Below are 19,287 nucleotides of genomic sequence, written 5' to 3'. Positions count from 1 at the left end.
CGTCAGGGTTGCATCCTATCACCGATATTATTTCTTATTGTTGTCGGTGAAGTTCCTCATACCGCCTTATCCGGAGGTCGTGGGGGAATTCAACGGTGACGTCTTTTCTCAGACAGCTCGACTACGCTGATGACATCTGTTTGCTCTCCCTCCGGGTTATGGACCTTGGCTAAATGGCTTTGGATTTTGAAATAGAGGCAAGTAGAGTTATACTGACGATAAAAATAAAAAAAAAGCCAAGGTTATCAATCTGACGGGTCATCGCACTGTCCCTATCTGCATTTATTGGCAGAGCATCGAAGGCGTCGATCAATTTGTATATCTAGGAAGCGTGGTTCCTGCCGACGGTGGCACCAAACTGGATGTTACCTGACACATTAACAGGGCTAGATCCGCTTTCATTGTCTTGCCTAAAATCTGGAAATACAGTTATCTCAACACCAATATTAAGTACAGACTATTCTGTACTAGTGTTCTTTTCGTTTACTATAGGAGAGTAGCAAATGGAAAGTTCTAATTCGATAGCTCCAAGCCTTCGTTAACACTTGTATGCGTCGTATCATCGGAGTACGCTGGCCTGACACTATCTCAAACGAAGAACTTGATCGGCACACAGACCTGCCACTCGTACGCACTCTGATCGGAAGTCGGAAGTGGCCATGGATAGGTCACACATGAAGGAGGGGTGACAACTGCATTACCGACTATGCCATACAATGGAATGCACTCTCCCAAAATGACTGACGAGTGGGTCGCCCAAAGGGCACTTCTCGCAGAATAGCGGAGGAGCACGAGCGTCTCGGGAAGTTGTGTGGGGCGCTAAAGGGCATTTCAGGTAAGCTTGAACGATGGCGCGTAGATATAGTTGACGCACTATACCCCACCAAGGAGTAAATGGGAGGCATATTAAGCATCAAAAGAAACCGAAAAAGCGATGACGAAAGTACATTGCATTAACACCAATAAATACTGTTCAATGTTGGTTTAAATGGTTTAAATACGCCGCAGATTTTCAATAAATTTGCAGGAAATGATACTATTTGCTACAAATTGCGTGGCACGATATTGAATTTTCTACGACATAGTCCGACTTTTTTTTAACTAATTATTTTTAATGAGGATTATTTGACAATACCCTAAATGAATTTCTGGGTATGGTTCCTTTTATACGTCATTATTCCATTAAATGTATTGATTATTTCGAAAGGAGCCGAGAAAACAGCTACGACAAACTCAGTTTTCCCCACACAAGATACAAGATATATATAAGGTAAGATGAAATATGAGCAAAAAAACGAAATACATTTCACTTCTCCTACATCCCATGTTCGATAGTTTCCTTCATTCTAGGATTTGTCGACCCTCTTAAAAAATAAAAACTAATAATTGTAAATTATGTAGATATTCCAATAAGCATATGCGCACCAAATGCCTCCAAGCAAAGTAAAAGCATTCATTACAATTGCAAAAATACTACAATCTCCATATAGTTTCCATTAAAAATATTTTCACAAAGCGTACACAATCTTCTAACAATTATATTCGAGACTGGCTGTCGGCAAATCAATTATCTAATCCCAAAAACCATATAAACCAAACGTCAATCACTCAATCCAAATGAATTTTTCACTCATTTACACGTGAACATAATTCTCTCGTTGTTTATTTCCGACAGCACGTACCATAGGCATCTTCACATCAAGGCGGCGGAACTCAACTCTTTTACGTAGTGGAGCCGATGATGAGCTTGCCTAAAGTGAATCTGTCAATGAGCAATCACAATTAACCAAAATGTGTTTGGTCGGATTCGGTGAAAGATGTAAATAAACAAAAATATCTCCAGGAACACAAAAAAATTCCATGCATTGCGGAACTCAGTGCCCTAGAGTCATTATGATCAATTGAATTGGAGCTTTATAGAATTAGGATTCTGAGATTGTCTATAGACGGATGTAACGGAATTAATTTACGGTCAGTGGAATAATAACAATATTGCTAATCAAATTCCATGTTCACAGTTTACACTCGAATTTTTAGTTAAGGAGTTAGACCACTCTCGACAAACTCGACTTTTTGTTTTCCGCTGAAAAAATGCATCAAAACCTTAAGAATGACATACTCAAAGGATTGAGACAGGCCAAAATATCTAAATACTTCTATTTCGGATTTTGGCGCACTTCTCTCAGTTCCATGCATTGGAATTTCAACTGTATATGTTTAATTATATGCTGCATGGAACCCCGTGGGACTTTTGCGATATATTATACAATTTCTTTAGAGATTATTTTCGTTGGATTTTTTTTCGAAATTGTTGTAAGTTAAGAATTGTAGATACAATTGATTCAGCGCGCGCAATTCAAACAAGTCGGGAAACCGGAAGCTTGACGCTTCAGGTATGAACGGTTTTGTATATTTCTTTTATAAAAATATTTGAGCGGACATTTGTTCTATTAGAACCTACTATGTAAAATATGCATATATTATATGAGGATATCCACTTTCAAGTGATATTGACATTCATAGTCTTGAATTTGCACAGAAACAGCAGCTTTGATCTATTATTAATTTGTTAGTAATATTGATCCACCACTTGGTAGGATCATCCTCTACATTATAGCCTACATTGCTGCAAAATCTCATGATTCTAGAAGGGGTTTTACAGTCAATTACTAAAAATTATAGTAATATATTTTTAATTTTATTTGAAAAGATATCAGTATGGAGGGTATTTCAGTGGACGCTTCTTGATTTTTTTCAGATTTTTCGGTTGGGTAGTTTCTAAGAATGAAATAACCGCCCGCATCAACCTTTCCAACGAATGTCAAAACTAAGACCGGTTTTTCGTTTAATACCCCGCATGGCTATATTTAGTGAAAAAAAAATTATAAAATGACAAGATTGAATTGCAATAACTTTGATAGTAATAGCCGGATTTCCATGAAACTTGGCAGTATTATGAGATGCTGCCATCTATTTTGCTGCAATTTGGTACTCCTAGAATGAATATAAGGGTAGTTTTCCAGGTAATTTCAACAAGTTAGTAACATGTTATCAGTAAGTTTATTTGAGCAGATATCGGAATGGGACACATTCTGGGGCCTAGATTTCGTATAAGCGCATCACCCTGATTTTTTCAGATTTTTGCTTTTCCGAAAATGAGTTCTGTCTCACTTTAAGTATACATATTTTGGTTCCTTACTCGCACACTTTGCTATACTTGCTTGCTATACTTACTCATCGGGACCTTTCATTTAATACCCCACACGAGTCTATACGGTGAAAAAAAATCTTTTTATTTTAACTATTACGCTTATTGTAATTCATATCATTATAAAACAGGTCGGAATACCGGAAACTCGTGCTTCGGGTATAAAGGTTTAGTGTTCATTTTATGTAAGAAACTTCAACGCACATTTTTCTATCCGTATATAGCTTCAAATCCAACATATTCCCTCATATTTTTCCAAACTACACACTTACAACAGTTTTTGTAAGCTGAAATAGGCTGTTCGCAGCCAACAATCGTGCGCGGATTTCATCGTCATAGCTGTTATCGGTTGTGATTTTCGACCCTAGATAGGGGAAATTTTCAACGGTCTCAAAGTTGTAGTCTCTTATCTTCATTGTTTTCGTTTGACCAGTGCCATTCGATGTTGTTCGTTCTTTTGGTTTTGGCGCTGACTTTACAACCATGTACTTCGTCTTGCCAGGGTCAGCCTAGTCAGTCTTATCAATTTCGTTGGGATACGGAATTCTCTCATGGCTGTGTACCGTTTTACCCTGGCTATGCTGTCATAGGCGGCTTTAAAGTCGATGAAAAGATGGTGCAACTGTTGTCCACATTCCAACAGTTTTTCCATTGCCTGCCGCCCAGAGAAAATCTGATCTGTTGCTGATTTGCCTGGAGTGAAGCCTCTTTGGTATGGGCCAATGATGTTCTGGGCGTATGTGGCTATCCGGCCTAGCAAGATAATGGAGAATATCTTATAGATGGTACTCAGCAACGTGATACCTCTATAATTGCTGCACTGTGTGATATCTCCCTTTTTATGTATGAGACAGATAATGCCTCGTTGCCAGCCGTCAGGCATTGATTCGCTGTCCTATACTTCGAGCATCAGTTGATGAACCGCTTGGTGTAATTGGTCGCCTCCATATTTAACCAATTCGGCTGTAATTCTATCGGCTCCTGGCGACTTACGATTTTTAAACCGATGAATTGCACGGACTGCTTCTATTATGTTTGGTAGTGGCAGTATTTGTCCGTCGTCTTCAGTAAGCGGGACCTTCATATCGCCGATATTTTGGTTGTTGATCAGTTAATCGAAATACTCAACCCATCGCCCCAATATGCCATTCTGTCGGAAATCAGATTTCCCTCTTTGTCTTGGCAGGATGAGCATCGAGGTATATAAGGCTTCATCCTGCTGACTTGTTGGTAAAACTTCCGCCCCGGGTGCGGTTGTTCTCCCCACTTTTCTAGTTCACTGACTTGTTGGTTCTCCCAGGCTTCCTTCTGCCGTCTGTCAAGTTGCTTCGCCGCTCAACGCGACGCGTTCTTTGAGAATGCAACATTACTCGGTTTGCGGCATTCTTCTGTTCCGTAGCTAGCTTACATTCATCGTCAAACCAGCCGTTCCGACTTTTCTTGCGACTGGGGTCAAGTATCTTTGTGGCCGCATCAATGATAACGTTCTTCAAGTGGTTGTGAAGACCATTTGTTGAGATTGTAGGTGGTGTCGTAATTCGAGGAACCTTCTTCCTTTTCGCAGGTAGCTATTATATAAATTCAAAATATTTCTTCATGTATTTTCTAAAACAAAACCTTATTAAAATCGATTCAATGTCTGTCTGTCGGTCACACGTAATTTTCTCTAAAACGGATAAACCGATCGGAACGAAATTTGGTGCGCAAACAGTGAGTGACATAATTTTACGTAGAGTTTAAAGGGCGGCATACATGCAAAGGGGGTATGTCAAGTTTTTTTCATTGTATAAAGTTATGTAGGATATCACATGAAAGATCTCGGTTAGTACTTTCCGAATCTGATATTAGTTTTGAGTTCACTGTAAAGTAGGCGAGTGAGGAGTCAAAATATACATACGTAAAGCGAGACAGGATTCATTTTCGGAAACTACCCAACTTAAAAATTCAAAAAAAAACAGGACGGTACCCTACCATCTAGGCCTCAAAATACATCCCATTCCGATATCTGTTCAAATAAAGTTAATAATAGCATATTGCTATATTTGAGAAATTTACTCGAACCACTCCCCCCTCCTAATTTCATCCTAGAAGTAAAGGTTTTGCCACTGGTATAAGGGATATGACTTTAAGAAATTTCAAATAAATCCAACTATTATTAACAAAGTCATTGCCCTTGAAACTTGTTCATTTCAAGAAAATTTATTGCACTCTAAAGCCTATTACGTCATCATCATGTAAAGTGAAGTTATATGAACACCGAGGTCCTTGGGGACATTTTAGTTTTCCTTTTTTAACTTTTTTAGTTATTTGTATATCAGTATCAGTTACTCGAGACAGAGATGTGTATGTATATGTATGTGCTAATTAGGCTTGCGGATGTCCAATAGGACCGACATGTTTGTACGTTAGTACCAGCCGTATTTACTTTTTGTGCACGGGGTAAAGTGGAAATGCATTAGATCCATTTGAATGAGCTACGTTTGTTTATTTACGATTAGCACAATATTGGTGTCTTTGATATGAATGTACATATGTATATCTGGAGTTTAGCAATTAATGAAGGAATATTTTGCATTTGTAACTATGTAGGAATAGAAAACTACGCACATAATATTAACACAAAACCTTTTACCCGAAGCACCCTGCTTCCGGTATCGTGAGTTGTTTGTATCATATTTGCTAGTGTGTGTGCTCCATATCATGATCACGTTTTCTCGCGGGATATTCCCAAGTTTTCCATACTTAAGCTCATCATTTTTACATGTCATTTGGTGGTGATGGTATCGCTCGTAGATTTCATCGTTATGTACGCTACGGAAACGTCCACCCTCATGTAGGAGCCAAAAATTCTCGAATGATTCTTCTCTCGAACGCGGCCAAGAGTTCGCAATTTATCTTGCTAAGAACCCAAGTCTCCGAGGAATACATGAGGACTCGCACACATTGTCTTGTACAGTAAGATATTTTTTAAGTTTAAAGTATCGTTACAATAATGTATATTTAAAATTTAGATAAAAAGTCGATTTTGAAATTTCTTAAAAATTTAAACAGGGATTTCTTCGAAGTTATGACCTTTACAATTAAAAACGTATTCCTTTATAAGAAATTTTATGTAGTTTCTGAAGGTGGTATTAAATGATTGAGGTCAAGCTTTTTGACACTATCCACGAAAAATGCTATAACTTCGTAACGGTAAACGATAAAGTGTCCATTACATGGACCAATTTTACACAAAGTAGTATTACCCACCATTAAAATTTCTACCATCACCTTCCATCTTTGTATTGAAAGTCGAGTCGCACATTTGGTGCTCGGGAAATCTGCCCACGAAAAGTTAACTTTGTCCGAACGAATATCAAAGAAACAAAGGACTTTCTAGTGTCGATGACATCCCAGTCTTTCCATACAGCCAGTCTTCTCAGACGGTTTCTCTATCAGCATCAGCAAATGATATTGCTAACCATCTGAAGAATTTTACCATTGGTACGACCAGAAACATATTTAACCTCAGTTGCGAAATAAGGCGAAACTCGAGAAGAACTGGGAGCGACCACACCTGGCGTAATAGCCTTACCAACAAATCAGTAGGATGTTCATTCTGACAAAACGAAGAAGGAAATCTGATTTCCGACCATATAGGCATATTAGTGTAGCTGAATTTTTTTTTGTGAACTGCTCAGTAACCAGAATACGGGGGAGTTGAAGGTTCCGCCAATTGAACACGATAGGTAAATATTGGCTTCACTCCAAGCAAATCACCAACATATCATATTATCTCTACGTAGTTGTGGACGAGAAAACTTTTGGAATATGGCCTTCAATTACACCATCCTTTCACCGATTTCGAGGCCGCCTATGATAGCACAGCATAGTTGTTATCATCAGAAGAACTACTACTACTACTACTATCAAATTAAAGCCAGACTTTCTATCAGTTTGAACAGTTATCAAATTTCAAATCAAATTCAAGGTTAAACATTAACCTATACATTCTTCTGATAATGGATGTCGGTGTCGCAGTCTACAATTTTTATAAATTAATAAATTATGAAGCAAAAGAAACAAGTTGGGAAGAGTTTTTCTTCACTGACTAAGAGAGACACTGACAAAGGGGAGAAGATAAGAAATCACACTAATTAAGGGGACAAGATGGCGTATTTGCGATTTTTAACTATTTCAGCCAATAAAAGAAATGAAAAGGGCGATTTAGAATAAAAGAAAAACCAAAAAGGACAATTCAGAATAAATAGAGGAGCATGCTGGCAAAGCAACCCTGTCTGGTACACGATGCTGCTACACACGGCCAACGCCACGAAGCATCTCCCGAACGAGTTTGGGGTTCTCTCTCGCGTTCCCCTGATCTGGTGCCTTTAGATCATCTTCTGTCCGCTTCCTTGTGCAAAAGGGCTCACAACAGAAATTTCCCCAACAACCGCCATTACGATTATACACTTCTCCGAAACCTTACAATTTAACCATTTTTTTCCAATTCCTAATTAAATTTTAGTTTTCCACGATTTTAATATTTATATAAAGACAGACAGACGGACGGACAGACAGACTGTAAACCTTATTAATCGATTTCCAGAAACCTTCACATATAAAAACCCCCTTAAAGCTGCAAAAAACCAGGTTGCTAGACTTACATTAGTTCGGCAATCATGTCGATTGAACAGCAGAAAGTAGAAACTTGTCGCGTTGGGTTTTGTATAAAACAGAACATTATTAAAATCGCTTTTCTGTCTCTCTGTCTGCGGTGGTGCGCAATTGAATTTTAAATTAAAGTTCCTCACATAGGGAAGCTCAAAACCTCTCATGTCTGAAGCGTCCAACTTGCAGGTTCCAAATTATGTTGTTTATTAACCGTTTAGGATATGACGGCCGCGTATGGTCTTGATGTAACCCAAAGGTATCAGAAATACACGATGTTCTCACTGAGCAATATAAGACCAGATCAGTAGTGGCCCAAGGGGAAGTCGTTAATAAAAAAGGGCCCAGAATAGATCCCTGTGGAATGCCAGAGGGGGAGTAGCGGGAAGTGCAGTCGTCAAAAGAGACGGTTGGAAAGGTAAATGGCAAGCCATAAAATAAGTGGTATGGGGACGCTTAAAGACGAGAGTTTAAATAGGAGTATCTTGTGATTTACAGTGCCGACGACTTTAGCGAAATTAATGTAAATGGTATTTACTTATTGCCATGAATTTAGACATTTGGCGACAAAGTTGTTAAACTCAAGCCGAGTGGAGGTAGTGGACCTACGCTTAACAAAGCCGTGGTGCTCTTTCACTATGTGGCAGCCAAAGTGGGCGGACAACCAGTCGTTGACATATCTTTTCAAGATTCTAGAACAGGAGTAGAAGAGGTAAATGGGACGGTAATCCACGGTAAGCATACGATCGCAACTTTTATGAATGAAGATGATGAGAACCTCTTTCCAAAAGCCGGGAAAAAGATTCTCTTCGAGGCTTTTGTTGAAAATAAGAGAAAGGGGATGGGAGGTGGACTGGCCAGCTCTAAGCAAAAAGAGGTTTGGAAGACCATCGTAGTCAGGGCCGACATTGGCATCAAGTTTGCCAACAAGGTACTCGACAAGGAGAGGGGTAAGTAGGGTAGGCGATGCGGGGCAGGCTACACCCACTAGCGGTAGGGATGCGGAGGAAGGAGGGGGACCATAGGCTAAGGAAAAGTAGCGGCAGAGTAAATCAACAGGATAGTTGGGGGGAATTAGCTGAGGAGTCAGAGACTTTAATGGACAAAGGGGATGGCTGGGCAGAACAGTGGGGGTTGCGAATGGGGGACCAGAAAGCTTTGAGGTTTTCACGCTTTAATGATTCTTCAACACTGGTCAAATATTCGTTTCTGGACTTACGTACGGACGATTAGACCGCAAAGATTTGAAAAAAAAAACTAAGTCAACATAGGTTCTAGAAGACAAGAACTTCTTCCTCGCAGTGTGTTTTTGACGAAATTTTTTGTGGACTTCAGTGGGGAACCAGGGCGGGTAAGAGCGTAAGCACTTTGCAGAGGAGGGGACCTAACAGGGAAGATCAGGTAAAATGGTATAGGTGTTGAGTGCTTGGTCACACATTAATGGAGAGACGAGGAGAACTCAGTTGATTGCGGCCAGGGCTAAATTCACACAAGTTAAGTTCACAAGCACATCCAAAATTAGCTTATTTAAAATTGGAAAGGAGTCTAAGGGAAGTAAAAAATGGCTTTGAATGCAGAGGATGAAGGCAAACGTGCATATCCTTCTTCTTGTTTTTCATTCTCACACGACACGTTGATAATGCACTTATCCTCTCCCTCCCCCTATCTCTCACTTCTTACAAGGCAAGGCCTTAATAGAGATCTATAGTGTCCTACTTATCACAAAATGAATTCATGACCAATCAATTAACGGAGATGTTGGCTTATCTGTTTGGCTGCTGGATTACCGGCCGTAGAAGGAATTAATTCAAAAATAAAATTATAATAGAATTCGAGATTGATCTTACTTCAAGCTTAAATTTCTGAAATGTTAATGTAGTGTTGACCGTAACGATCCACAACTCCCTTTATATATCGTTGAACGAATTTTATAACTAATAAGTAATGATTTTGAAATCTGGATTGAGAGAAAATCGAATACCACCAACAAATGAGAACATAACATAAAAGCTCAACGAGAATTCTGAGTTTTATTCGGAATTAATTAATAATCAATTAATGCCTTCACTTACCTGTAAACTTTGTAGAAGCGCATCAAATAGGAGGGTAATAGAATTTGCCAAAATAGCATGCCTTGCAATCTGTGGGCATAAAGAGCACGCGTTTCGATATAATTGCACCGCAATTACCACAGCTCTGGAACATTTAAAATAATTGTAAATTATTGTCACATACTTAACAGAGCCCAATTTTACCTTTTACTCGTCTCTGAATTCGGTTCCATTCCATTTGTAATCACATCTCCTATAATTCCCAAGCCATTCATAAGCCAAAAGCATTGAAAATCAGACACCTGAGCCTTTGCCATTAATCTAAGCAGCTGCCCTAGAGGACGCTCGAGACCTTGTGCCCCGCCGCCTTTAATAACCAAATTTAAATATTTTGGAACTTGACTTTCACGTTTCATGTGTAATGGGACGGGTTGTAACTCTTTAAGATATTCCTCGGTCCTAGAAATGAAATAAACCTCCATTCCGTGCAATTACAAAATAGGCAACCTACGTATACTTACTTTTGTGCCATTCGCAGCTTCAGCTTCTTTATCTTCTTCTTAAAGGCTTTGCTATGCTCACGGCTAACATCCGATACCGTCGAAGATAAATCACCGCCATCATCACGTTCCTCGCTTGCAGCACGATCGTTTTCATCGACATTTCTGTTAGGAATGGTAAGCTCTAGCGCTCTTTGTCTAATGTGTTCTATATTCTCTTCATGCCGTTTCGCTGATTCTTTCTGCTTTTGTAAGATCTTCCTTTGTAATTCTTCAGCGCTTTGTTGTTGCTGCACTTGCAAGGCTAAAAGTCTTTCTTCGCGATCTCTCGCCTTTTCACGGGCAATCGCCTGCCTTTGCTTTTCCCGTTGTTCTTGCAATTTACCGACTCGTTGTTCTCGCTCCAAACGCGTTTCATTCATCTTCTCCAATCGCCTCTGCCGAGCCTTTTCTAGCTCCTGCCTTCTTCTTTCTACAGCTGCTTCCTTCGCCGCTTTCTCCTCCGCTTTCTTTTGTCGCTCCTGTTCTAAATCTTGGAGGCGACCTTCCTGTTCCTTGCAAGATTCAATGAAATCAAGTCGCTTATTCTGCGCTTCTAAATTCTTTATAAACGCAATTTCTTTAAGTTTTTCTTCTTCATCGTGGGCCTTGCGTATAATATCTCGAAGGTGTTGATTACGGTTTTCAGCAGCACGTTGTAGCCGCTCTTCCATTTTCAATCTCTTTTCTTCAATAAGTTGTTGCTTAGCAGCCTTAACATCCTCAACTCTTGCGAGTAGTTGCTGAATCTTCAAGGATTTCTCTTTTTGTAAAAGTTCCCGTTTTTCTTGAGCTCTCGCCTGCTTTATTTGATACTTCTTCAACGTTTCCTGAAGAGATCGTCTTCGCGAAGGACTTGAAAGCTTTTGATGCAATTCTTGAGCTCGCCCAGGATGCCGACTGACGTACGCTTGAAGGGTTGCTAAGGTTTCTTCTCGTTCACCTCCTGACATTTCGGACAAAAGCGCTTGATACTTTTGCTCCAATGTTAGATTTTCATCATTTGAAAAACAAATAAAATCATCTGTCTCTGTAAATACCTCATTGATATTTTCTTCTAAATCGACGTTCACTTCACAATCCGTTTCATCAGTTTCCGTATCGACATCTATTTCTGTATTCTCCAGTTCACGAATCTGCCTTTCCAAATTTTCTTGTTCTTCCAGTAATTTCCTCTGATCTTCATCACTCTCTGTATCATCTTTTTCTTCGCCCTCATCACAACTTGACAGAACTGTTTCCCGAATACCGTTAGTCATGTTCGGGAGACTGTCATATAATTCGCCAATCGTTTTAGAAAACTCCCGATTTGTTTGAATTTTAATATCGATTTTATTAAGTTCAATGTCCTCAAAGCAATTTTGTAAGTCAGTAGAATTCTGAGGCTCACCGGTTTCATTAATTTTATTACTCTTGTTTATCTTCTCACTGCGCATGAATTCACGATGTAAAGTGGTCATCTTAAGACCAGTTAAATCGGACTTTTGTCGTTTTATAAGATTTTGCCGATTATTTGAAGATTTTGGAACATCGGAGGCTTCTCTAGCCGATTTGGAAGTAACTGGTCCTTTATTGGCGGCCCTTGTAGGTAGCGAGTTCACTTTAGCCTTTGCATTTTTAATTTCAGGTTTTAAAGATTTAGATTTCTCGCTCTTTGACGTTTCCGACTTGTTTTTCATGACCTTTTCATGGTTCATCTTCTTTTCTTTATTTGTGGGTACCTTCCCATTCTCATCTTTCTCTTTCCCATTGAGTAGTGAAAGCGTGGGCAAACTTGCATATCCGGTAGGTTGATTAAATCTATTTGCCCAATGTAAGCTTGACCGTCTCCTTGTTTTTACAGTCAACCAACCATCGTTACTTCCATTCTCTGATGTTACTTGCTTCGGTTCTGATCTCCTATCAAAATCCGGGATTCTGTCGCTACGATTGCTATCATAAAGGCTTGTCTTGGAATCTCCAATTTGTTCATTACTAGCTTTTAACGTTGAACTTGAACTATTGATGTCCTCTTTAGAAAATTTGCTAAAACTTATAATAGAAGGCCTCGAAAGTCTACTGTTTTTGTCATTCATATCAATCATAGTCTTCGATCTAGCTGATAAGCGATTTGCTACATTAGATGGAATGCACTTCTCAGATTTTGCTAGATTTGAAGTATTTCGAACTAGAACTGAACTTCGACTCGAATTTTTGTCGTTACGGTTACTGGCAGGAGTCATTGTAACTATTTTAGGAGGAGCACGTTTAGCTGAATTAGTACCGGATGTCAAATTATTAAATGCTGGCTTCTGAGCTGCAGACTGTGGTCTTGAAGATCTGCCAACGACTCGTTGAACAGGAGTAGCCTTAATCGGTGTGCCGGCAGTAGCCGGGCGGTTTAGAATACTAGAATATTTCATTGGGCTGCTTTGTGATTTTTTCGTATCAACAATTTTAGGTGAGTGCAGTAAATCAGACTTTTGCGATAAACATGGGTGCGATGTGACAGTTTCCGCTATTTGTGGTAAATCTTGCTTGGAATTGATATCAACCATATTATTCCCTTTTATTTCTGTAACTAGAAATGCATTCTCCATTTCATCCAACTTTTGGATCGTTAATTCTACCGCCGTAGGTTCTCTGACAATTGTTTCTGGCTGCCCAATATTTGATTCTTCTGTGTGCTTCTGCTCTTCTGCGGCACATCGCATTTTTTCGCGAATTTCTGCAAGGGTAAGATTCTCGTCCTCTAAATCTGTCTGCGCATACTTATCATGTTTGACAATTTGTGGTGTTTCTTCTGCTTGCTCAATTGCTCCAGACTTTTGATCATTATCGTCCTGAACTATATCCATTGATTGTAATTCGACACGATCATTCCAACTTAACTTCGTAATATCTAAGTTCTTAGACATATCGTTGTCCATGTGGCTTTCCTGAACTTTTACATTTGTCTTGGTATTATTTTCTGCGTTCTTTGCATCTAGATTTCTTTTCGTTTGATCCTTTGAGAACAAATCACGTATATTTACTCTTCCAGATTTAAGCCCTACTTGTTGTTCAGTTCCTAACCGCAAATTTTTCCTAGGTGTCCCCTTCCCATCTTCCACTGTTGAACATGGACTGCTTTTTCCAGAAAAGCATGGGCTTGATTTTCCCGATACTGTAGGACTAGACAGACTTCTTGTTCTAATTCTAGGAGTAGGGTTACTTTTTCTTACTTCCCAAGCTAATGAGTGGGGTCTCTGTGGTAAAGGCGTAGCTTCATAATCCCATGATACTCTAAACCACTCTGCTAAAGCTTTGAAATCACGAATGTAGTTTTCCAATACTAATATTGCTTCTTGACAGGACGACATATTCTCATAGCATTCAACTGTTTGATAAATTTCATCTACAGCACGCTGCAAATTACCAAATAACAAAGCCCAATAACGAGCTTGCAACTCGGATTTCTTGTCGCGACCGGTGGATGCGCTTCGAACTCTAGGTCCTGAAGTCGGCTTAGCATTTTGTTGAGATTGCTTTTTGATTGTTGGAATGTTTGGTAATAATTTTGGAATGACGGGAGGCTTTTTAGCGGCAGGCGATTCTGTGAATAAATAAAGTTTTTAAAAAATCTCCGATATTAAGGACACAATTATGGACTGATTCTGAAATCTACTTTTTTTAAATTGTACAAATACCGAATCAACAGTAATTAAACGTAGGCAAGCTTTTAACAAGTCGAGAAACCGGAAGCTAAGCCGTTTATACATAGCTCGGAATGTTTATGCATTTAATTTGTCAGACATTTCACTTTAGTATGATCCTAAGTCACTTTAGTATAGTCTTAGTCTAAGACTTTGGTCTTAGAATCTAGGAAATTTGCACAAAAGTGAGTATTATATTCTTCTAGTAATAGTACGATTTCCACCAAATTTGGTGGTATCATTCTCTATAGTATAGCCTATATTATTGCAAAAGTTGTTGACTCTAGGGTAAAATTAAGGGAGCTCCCAGTCAATTTCTAGAAAATATACTTATAATAAATATGGTAAGATATTTTTACCAGCTTTATTTAAACAGGTATCGGTATGGAGAGCATTTTGAGGCCTAGATAACCGCTTCTGAGATAAAATGTGTGACAGATAGACAGGCAGTAAACCGATTTTAATAAGATTTTGTTTTACACAAAACCTTAAACAAGTCGGAATACCGGAAACTCGCGCTCCGAATATAAAGGCTTTGTGTTTATCTTATGTAAGAAATTCCACCCCCACATTTCTCTATCCGTATATAGCTACAAACCCAGCATATTCCTTCATCATTCTTTTCCAAACTACAAGATATGCGTAGATATTACAGCCATATATATTATCCTCAACCTAAACAAACATTTCCGAATACTGTACATATATATGCACTTATATAAATTAATTGTACCCATATTTCCAACTTACTTCGTGCAGAAAAGCATGTATGCACATGTATAGTACGCATATTAAATACGGCTGGTTTAATGTACAAATATATCTATCTGAATTAGACACTACCCGCAAACTTCATTAGGACGCATATATAATACTATATTCCTAAATACACATACGTCTGTTTGGAGTAATTGATATTCATATACAAATGACTAAAAAACTAAAACAAAGTAATTCTTTGCGATTCCATTCATATGAACTTAGTTAGTTGTGGTATTGATGAATTGATATGGGATGATGACGTCATACACGTTATAGAATGCACGAAATTCACAAAAAATGATAACGCTTCACCCCCTATAACTTTGTTAGTAATAATTGGATTGTCTTCAAACTTGGCCAAATTGTGCATTGTGTTATCCCTTACACCCTTGCCAAATTTATTCCTTCTAGAATGGATATAAGGGGGGTTGCCGAATAAATTTTAATTAAAATTTAAATTAAAAAACTTAACTAGCAAAATAAAGGACGTACAGGTGATATCCTACCTTTCCCCTGGAAAGCCCAAGTTATAGCAGATACAAGCCCAGTGTCGGAAGATTACTGACGACTACCACAAGGCGCACTCTCTTAACATGTGAGCCGGTTGCTGACAAAATCTTGACCGTCAGATTCCGGTCTAGGTTAAGGAGCATTACTATTGTACAGTGCTATATACCAACGAAGTCCTCTGATATAGTGGAGAACGATGCTTTCTATGAGCGATTACACGCAATTCAAGAGAGGCTTCCTAAAGGAGACATTGTCATCGTGATGGGTGACCTGAATGCCAAGGTCTTCTCTATAAGGTCTGGCTCGGAAAAATGATGGGGGAAACATGTGTTTAGTGACCGTAACGATAATGGTGGTAGGTTTATGAATGTGTCATCATTGTGCGAAATCTTGGGAATTTCCAAGTAGTGTGCGCCATGACAAAAGGGAGTTTGTAGATCATCCCAGGAGCACTTGGCACAGAACGGCAGAGGAGTAACCTAGAGTTCTACTTTTAAAAGGAGAAAATAAGTTGCATAGAGTACCACATTTAGTAAACCATCGTAAGAAAGTATAAACGCACCCAAATCACAAGGAAGAATCGAAATGGTTTCAATAAACCCATTGATAGAAATGAAATTATTTCACCCCAATTAGTTTAAAAATAGAATGCTAATAACTAGAATTGTCACCCTACAATACAATGTACTCCACACGGACCGCAGGATGAATGCCGTATTACATATAAAGCGCACAATAGCTATAAGAAAGCCGTGCAAACAGTGTAACACATCTACAGAACTGTACCGAATGATGCATCATTTTGGCGGTTGGAACCATTAAATTTCACCGAGGAATGCATAAATTAAAGAAGTGGATTTAGTTCGGGAATCCAAAGCGGAAAAATCATAGGTCGGTCGTGGATCATCGTGCATCGTGCAACATCTTCAATGCGAAACAACAGGTGTAGTTCACCGTGAGCTACTGATGCCTGGCAAAACTGTAAATGCTAATCATTACCGACTGCAAATAATCAACTTGAACCAGGTTTTAGTCGAAAAAAGGTCTGAATGGGTAACAAAATATGGACAAATAATGCTATTACATGATAATGCATCACTGCATATTGCAAAGCCGATCCAAGATTGGTTGACAGCTCTTGGGTGGGAAGTGTTACCATACTCGCCACATTCAACCGACTGTGCTCCTTCCGACTACCATTTATTTTCTTCAATAGGGCATGCATTTACCAATCAGTACTTTAAATATTTTGTACCCAGAAGTGTGTGCGTTAAGTTGCGTTAAATCAATTTTGGGAATAATAGTGATATATTTAATATGTATGTACACATGCATATTTTGCTTGGCAATATAAGACGAAATATTTTCACTCTTAGCTATGTATGAATGGAAAAACGTACATAGAGAGTTGCCCACATAAAATAAATACAAAACCTTTATACCTAAAGCGCCGAGTTACCGTATTTCGACTCGTTTTTAATAATATCCATAAACTCGCGGAAATAGGAAAAAATGTGTGGCTACAAATGGAAAATAATTTGAATAACTGAACTTAAGGGAGGTTTCCACTCGAACAAATTTGATGATATATTGCTGTCAATTTTATTTAACAAGATATCGTTATAGAGGATATTTTGATATAAGTGACCAATTTCGAGCCCCACAATCCCACCCTTTACCACTAATCTGAAAATTAATATTGGATTCAATACTAAAATACTAAGGAAAACCTTTTATTTGAATAAAAATGAGAGGAAAATGGTTTACAGCGTCAGCACAACAATATGGCATAAAATATTGATGAGGCGAAAGCAACAATTTTGCCTCTGAAATCAAATAAGGCTCCTATTACAGACGTTGCAATTCTTTATAGTCGAATCCAACAAATATTCTTAAAAATTTGGATCGTTGAGCGACTTTCAAAAGACTAGTGAAAATCGATTACGTGTCCAATATTTAAAGCCGATTTGTTATCAAAAGAGTAGTAGAGTCTGGTTCAAATAATTGAAAAACTGCTGGATATATGCCAGCAATGTCTTTCGAGAATACCATGGCAATTTTAGAATAGGATCCGAAACTATTGATTAAAGAGAGGAACCACATTAGGAGTTTTTCAGAATCAACTTTTGTTATCGCATAGATTGTTAGCATAGCTATCCTAGAATAAGTTGCAGATATTTCAAAGCGAAATTCGCGTTCTTTTAGATTTTAAATAAATAGCGTATTTACAAATGCACGGGGTCAGTCCCTTGCACGAGTGGAATAGTGCCTGTTGTAATTGTATTTTCAGTAATAAACCAATCATTATGAAATTTGGAGGTATGATTCTTTACAAAATTACCAAAAATATGAACCAACATTTGATATAATATGACATTCTTAACGGAATCATCCCTTGTGTGGGATCCGAGGAATCGATTTTTTGGCATCAATTGTATCTCGATATAGTGTAGAATATATAGGAAAAGTGATTTTTTGATATTCGAAGTCGTTCGGAGATTACAGTGTTAAACAGGTAAAATATCACATGCCAGGTTTGTCGATCGCCGTAATAAAGCGCATATTTATCGGTCCGAATGGCTTCGCTAAGATCATAGAAATTGAAGCTAAGGCTTAACTTGTGTTTCTTCAAGAAACCCAAGGTTTATGGACTAGATATAGCAGATTAATGGTCAGTTAAGATTTTATGGTTAAAAATCACATTCTACTTTTTAAATGCGTTTTTCTCGAAACTGAATGCTTAAAATCTGCTGCCTAGATATCCCAAAATCTATTTAACGAAATTCTTTGAAATTCTCAGGGCTTATTTAGAACATATTTCTACGATGCGCAAACTAGAATAATTGCGATTCAATCAGTAGTTTTTTTTATTAATCAAAGAAGTCTTGAAAAAACGCCAAAATTCACAAAAAAAAAAGTTTAACAAGGCACCAAAACTTTAGCTTTCAATATTTTTTTAACAATCCTAGTTTGCGGACTGTGGTTAAGTCTGCTAACAAGAACTTGTTAGCACAAATTTTTCCCGAAATATCGGTATTTGCAAGACTAAACATGCAAACCAACGAAAAAGAAACAACAAGTTTTTTTATTATTTCAAACTTAATCAGTTTTTATATTTCGAATGGTCGCAAACATCTGCTGAAATTTTGAATGCGTTTATCTCGGAAACGCGTTTTTCAAAACTTCTCCTCATTTCTCTCAACTACTGGATCGATTTTAATATTTTTTTTTATCAAAATAATTACAACACTCGTCATCATTTCCTAAACTAGAATATCCAAGATCCATTGACACTAAGTTTTAGTTAAAAAAATAAACTCGATTTTGAAATTCAATTTGTTAAATGCTGCCAAAATTCTACTTTCCAACCAATCCCATTAGTTCTAGTTCGGGCCATAGCTACATGTGCTCTAAGCAAAACTACATTTACACTTTCCTCTTCGGGTATATGGTTTACTCAAAAAAGCAGGAGAAATTGGAGCAAGACTCAAAAAAGGGCAATTTCAACATCAAATACAACCCTGTGTGCAACAACAACAATCGAATACATTTTTTAGTTTAATTTAATTCTTCTTTATCTTCAAAATAAAAAATTGCGGAGAAAACATAATTTTAAAAACACCCTACTAGTGTGAAAAGTGCCCTTAAGTCGCCTTTGTCTGACAAAGAATAATTAGAGGACAATTATATGCTAATCTTTCCTGGCTGGTAGAATCATCATCAACGGCGCAACAACCGGTATCCGGTCAAGGCCTGCCATAATAAAGAACTCCAGACATCCCCCACCAGTTCGATATCCATAAAAGCTGTCTGACGTCCTGACCTACGCCATCCGCCGCATACAGGCAGGGTCTGCCTCGTCTTCTTTTCCTACCATAGATATTGCCCTTACA

General features: G+C 38.2%; 1 protein-coding gene across 1 annotated transcript in view; it reads right to left on the bottom strand.

The window, feature by feature from the left end:
* The window catches only part of LOC119654822 (S phase cyclin A-associated protein in the endoplasmic reticulum), a 127,147-nt gene that overhangs the window by 94,081 nt on the left and 13,779 nt on the right, over nt 1-19,287 (bottom strand). Inside the window, exons 3-5 of the mRNA XM_038060383.1 lie at nt 10,431-14,022; nt 10,114-10,368; nt 9,931-10,054 (exon numbers count right to left, since the gene is read on the bottom strand). Of these exons, the coding sequence (XP_037916311.1) occupies nt 9,931-10,054; nt 10,114-10,368; nt 10,431-14,022 (3,971 nt within the window). The remainder of the gene's footprint in view (nt 1-9,930; nt 10,055-10,113; nt 10,369-10,430; nt 14,023-19,287) is intronic.

The sequence above is a fragment of the Hermetia illucens genome, chromosome 4 (assembly GCF_905115235.1).
Source record: "Hermetia illucens chromosome 4, iHerIll2.2.curated.20191125, whole genome shotgun sequence".
NCBI classification, from domain to species: Eukaryota; Metazoa; Arthropoda; class Insecta; order Diptera; family Stratiomyidae; genus Hermetia; species Hermetia illucens.
The sequence above is the reverse complement of the archived record's forward strand: the minus strand, read 5'-3'. Positions and strand labels throughout refer to the sequence as shown.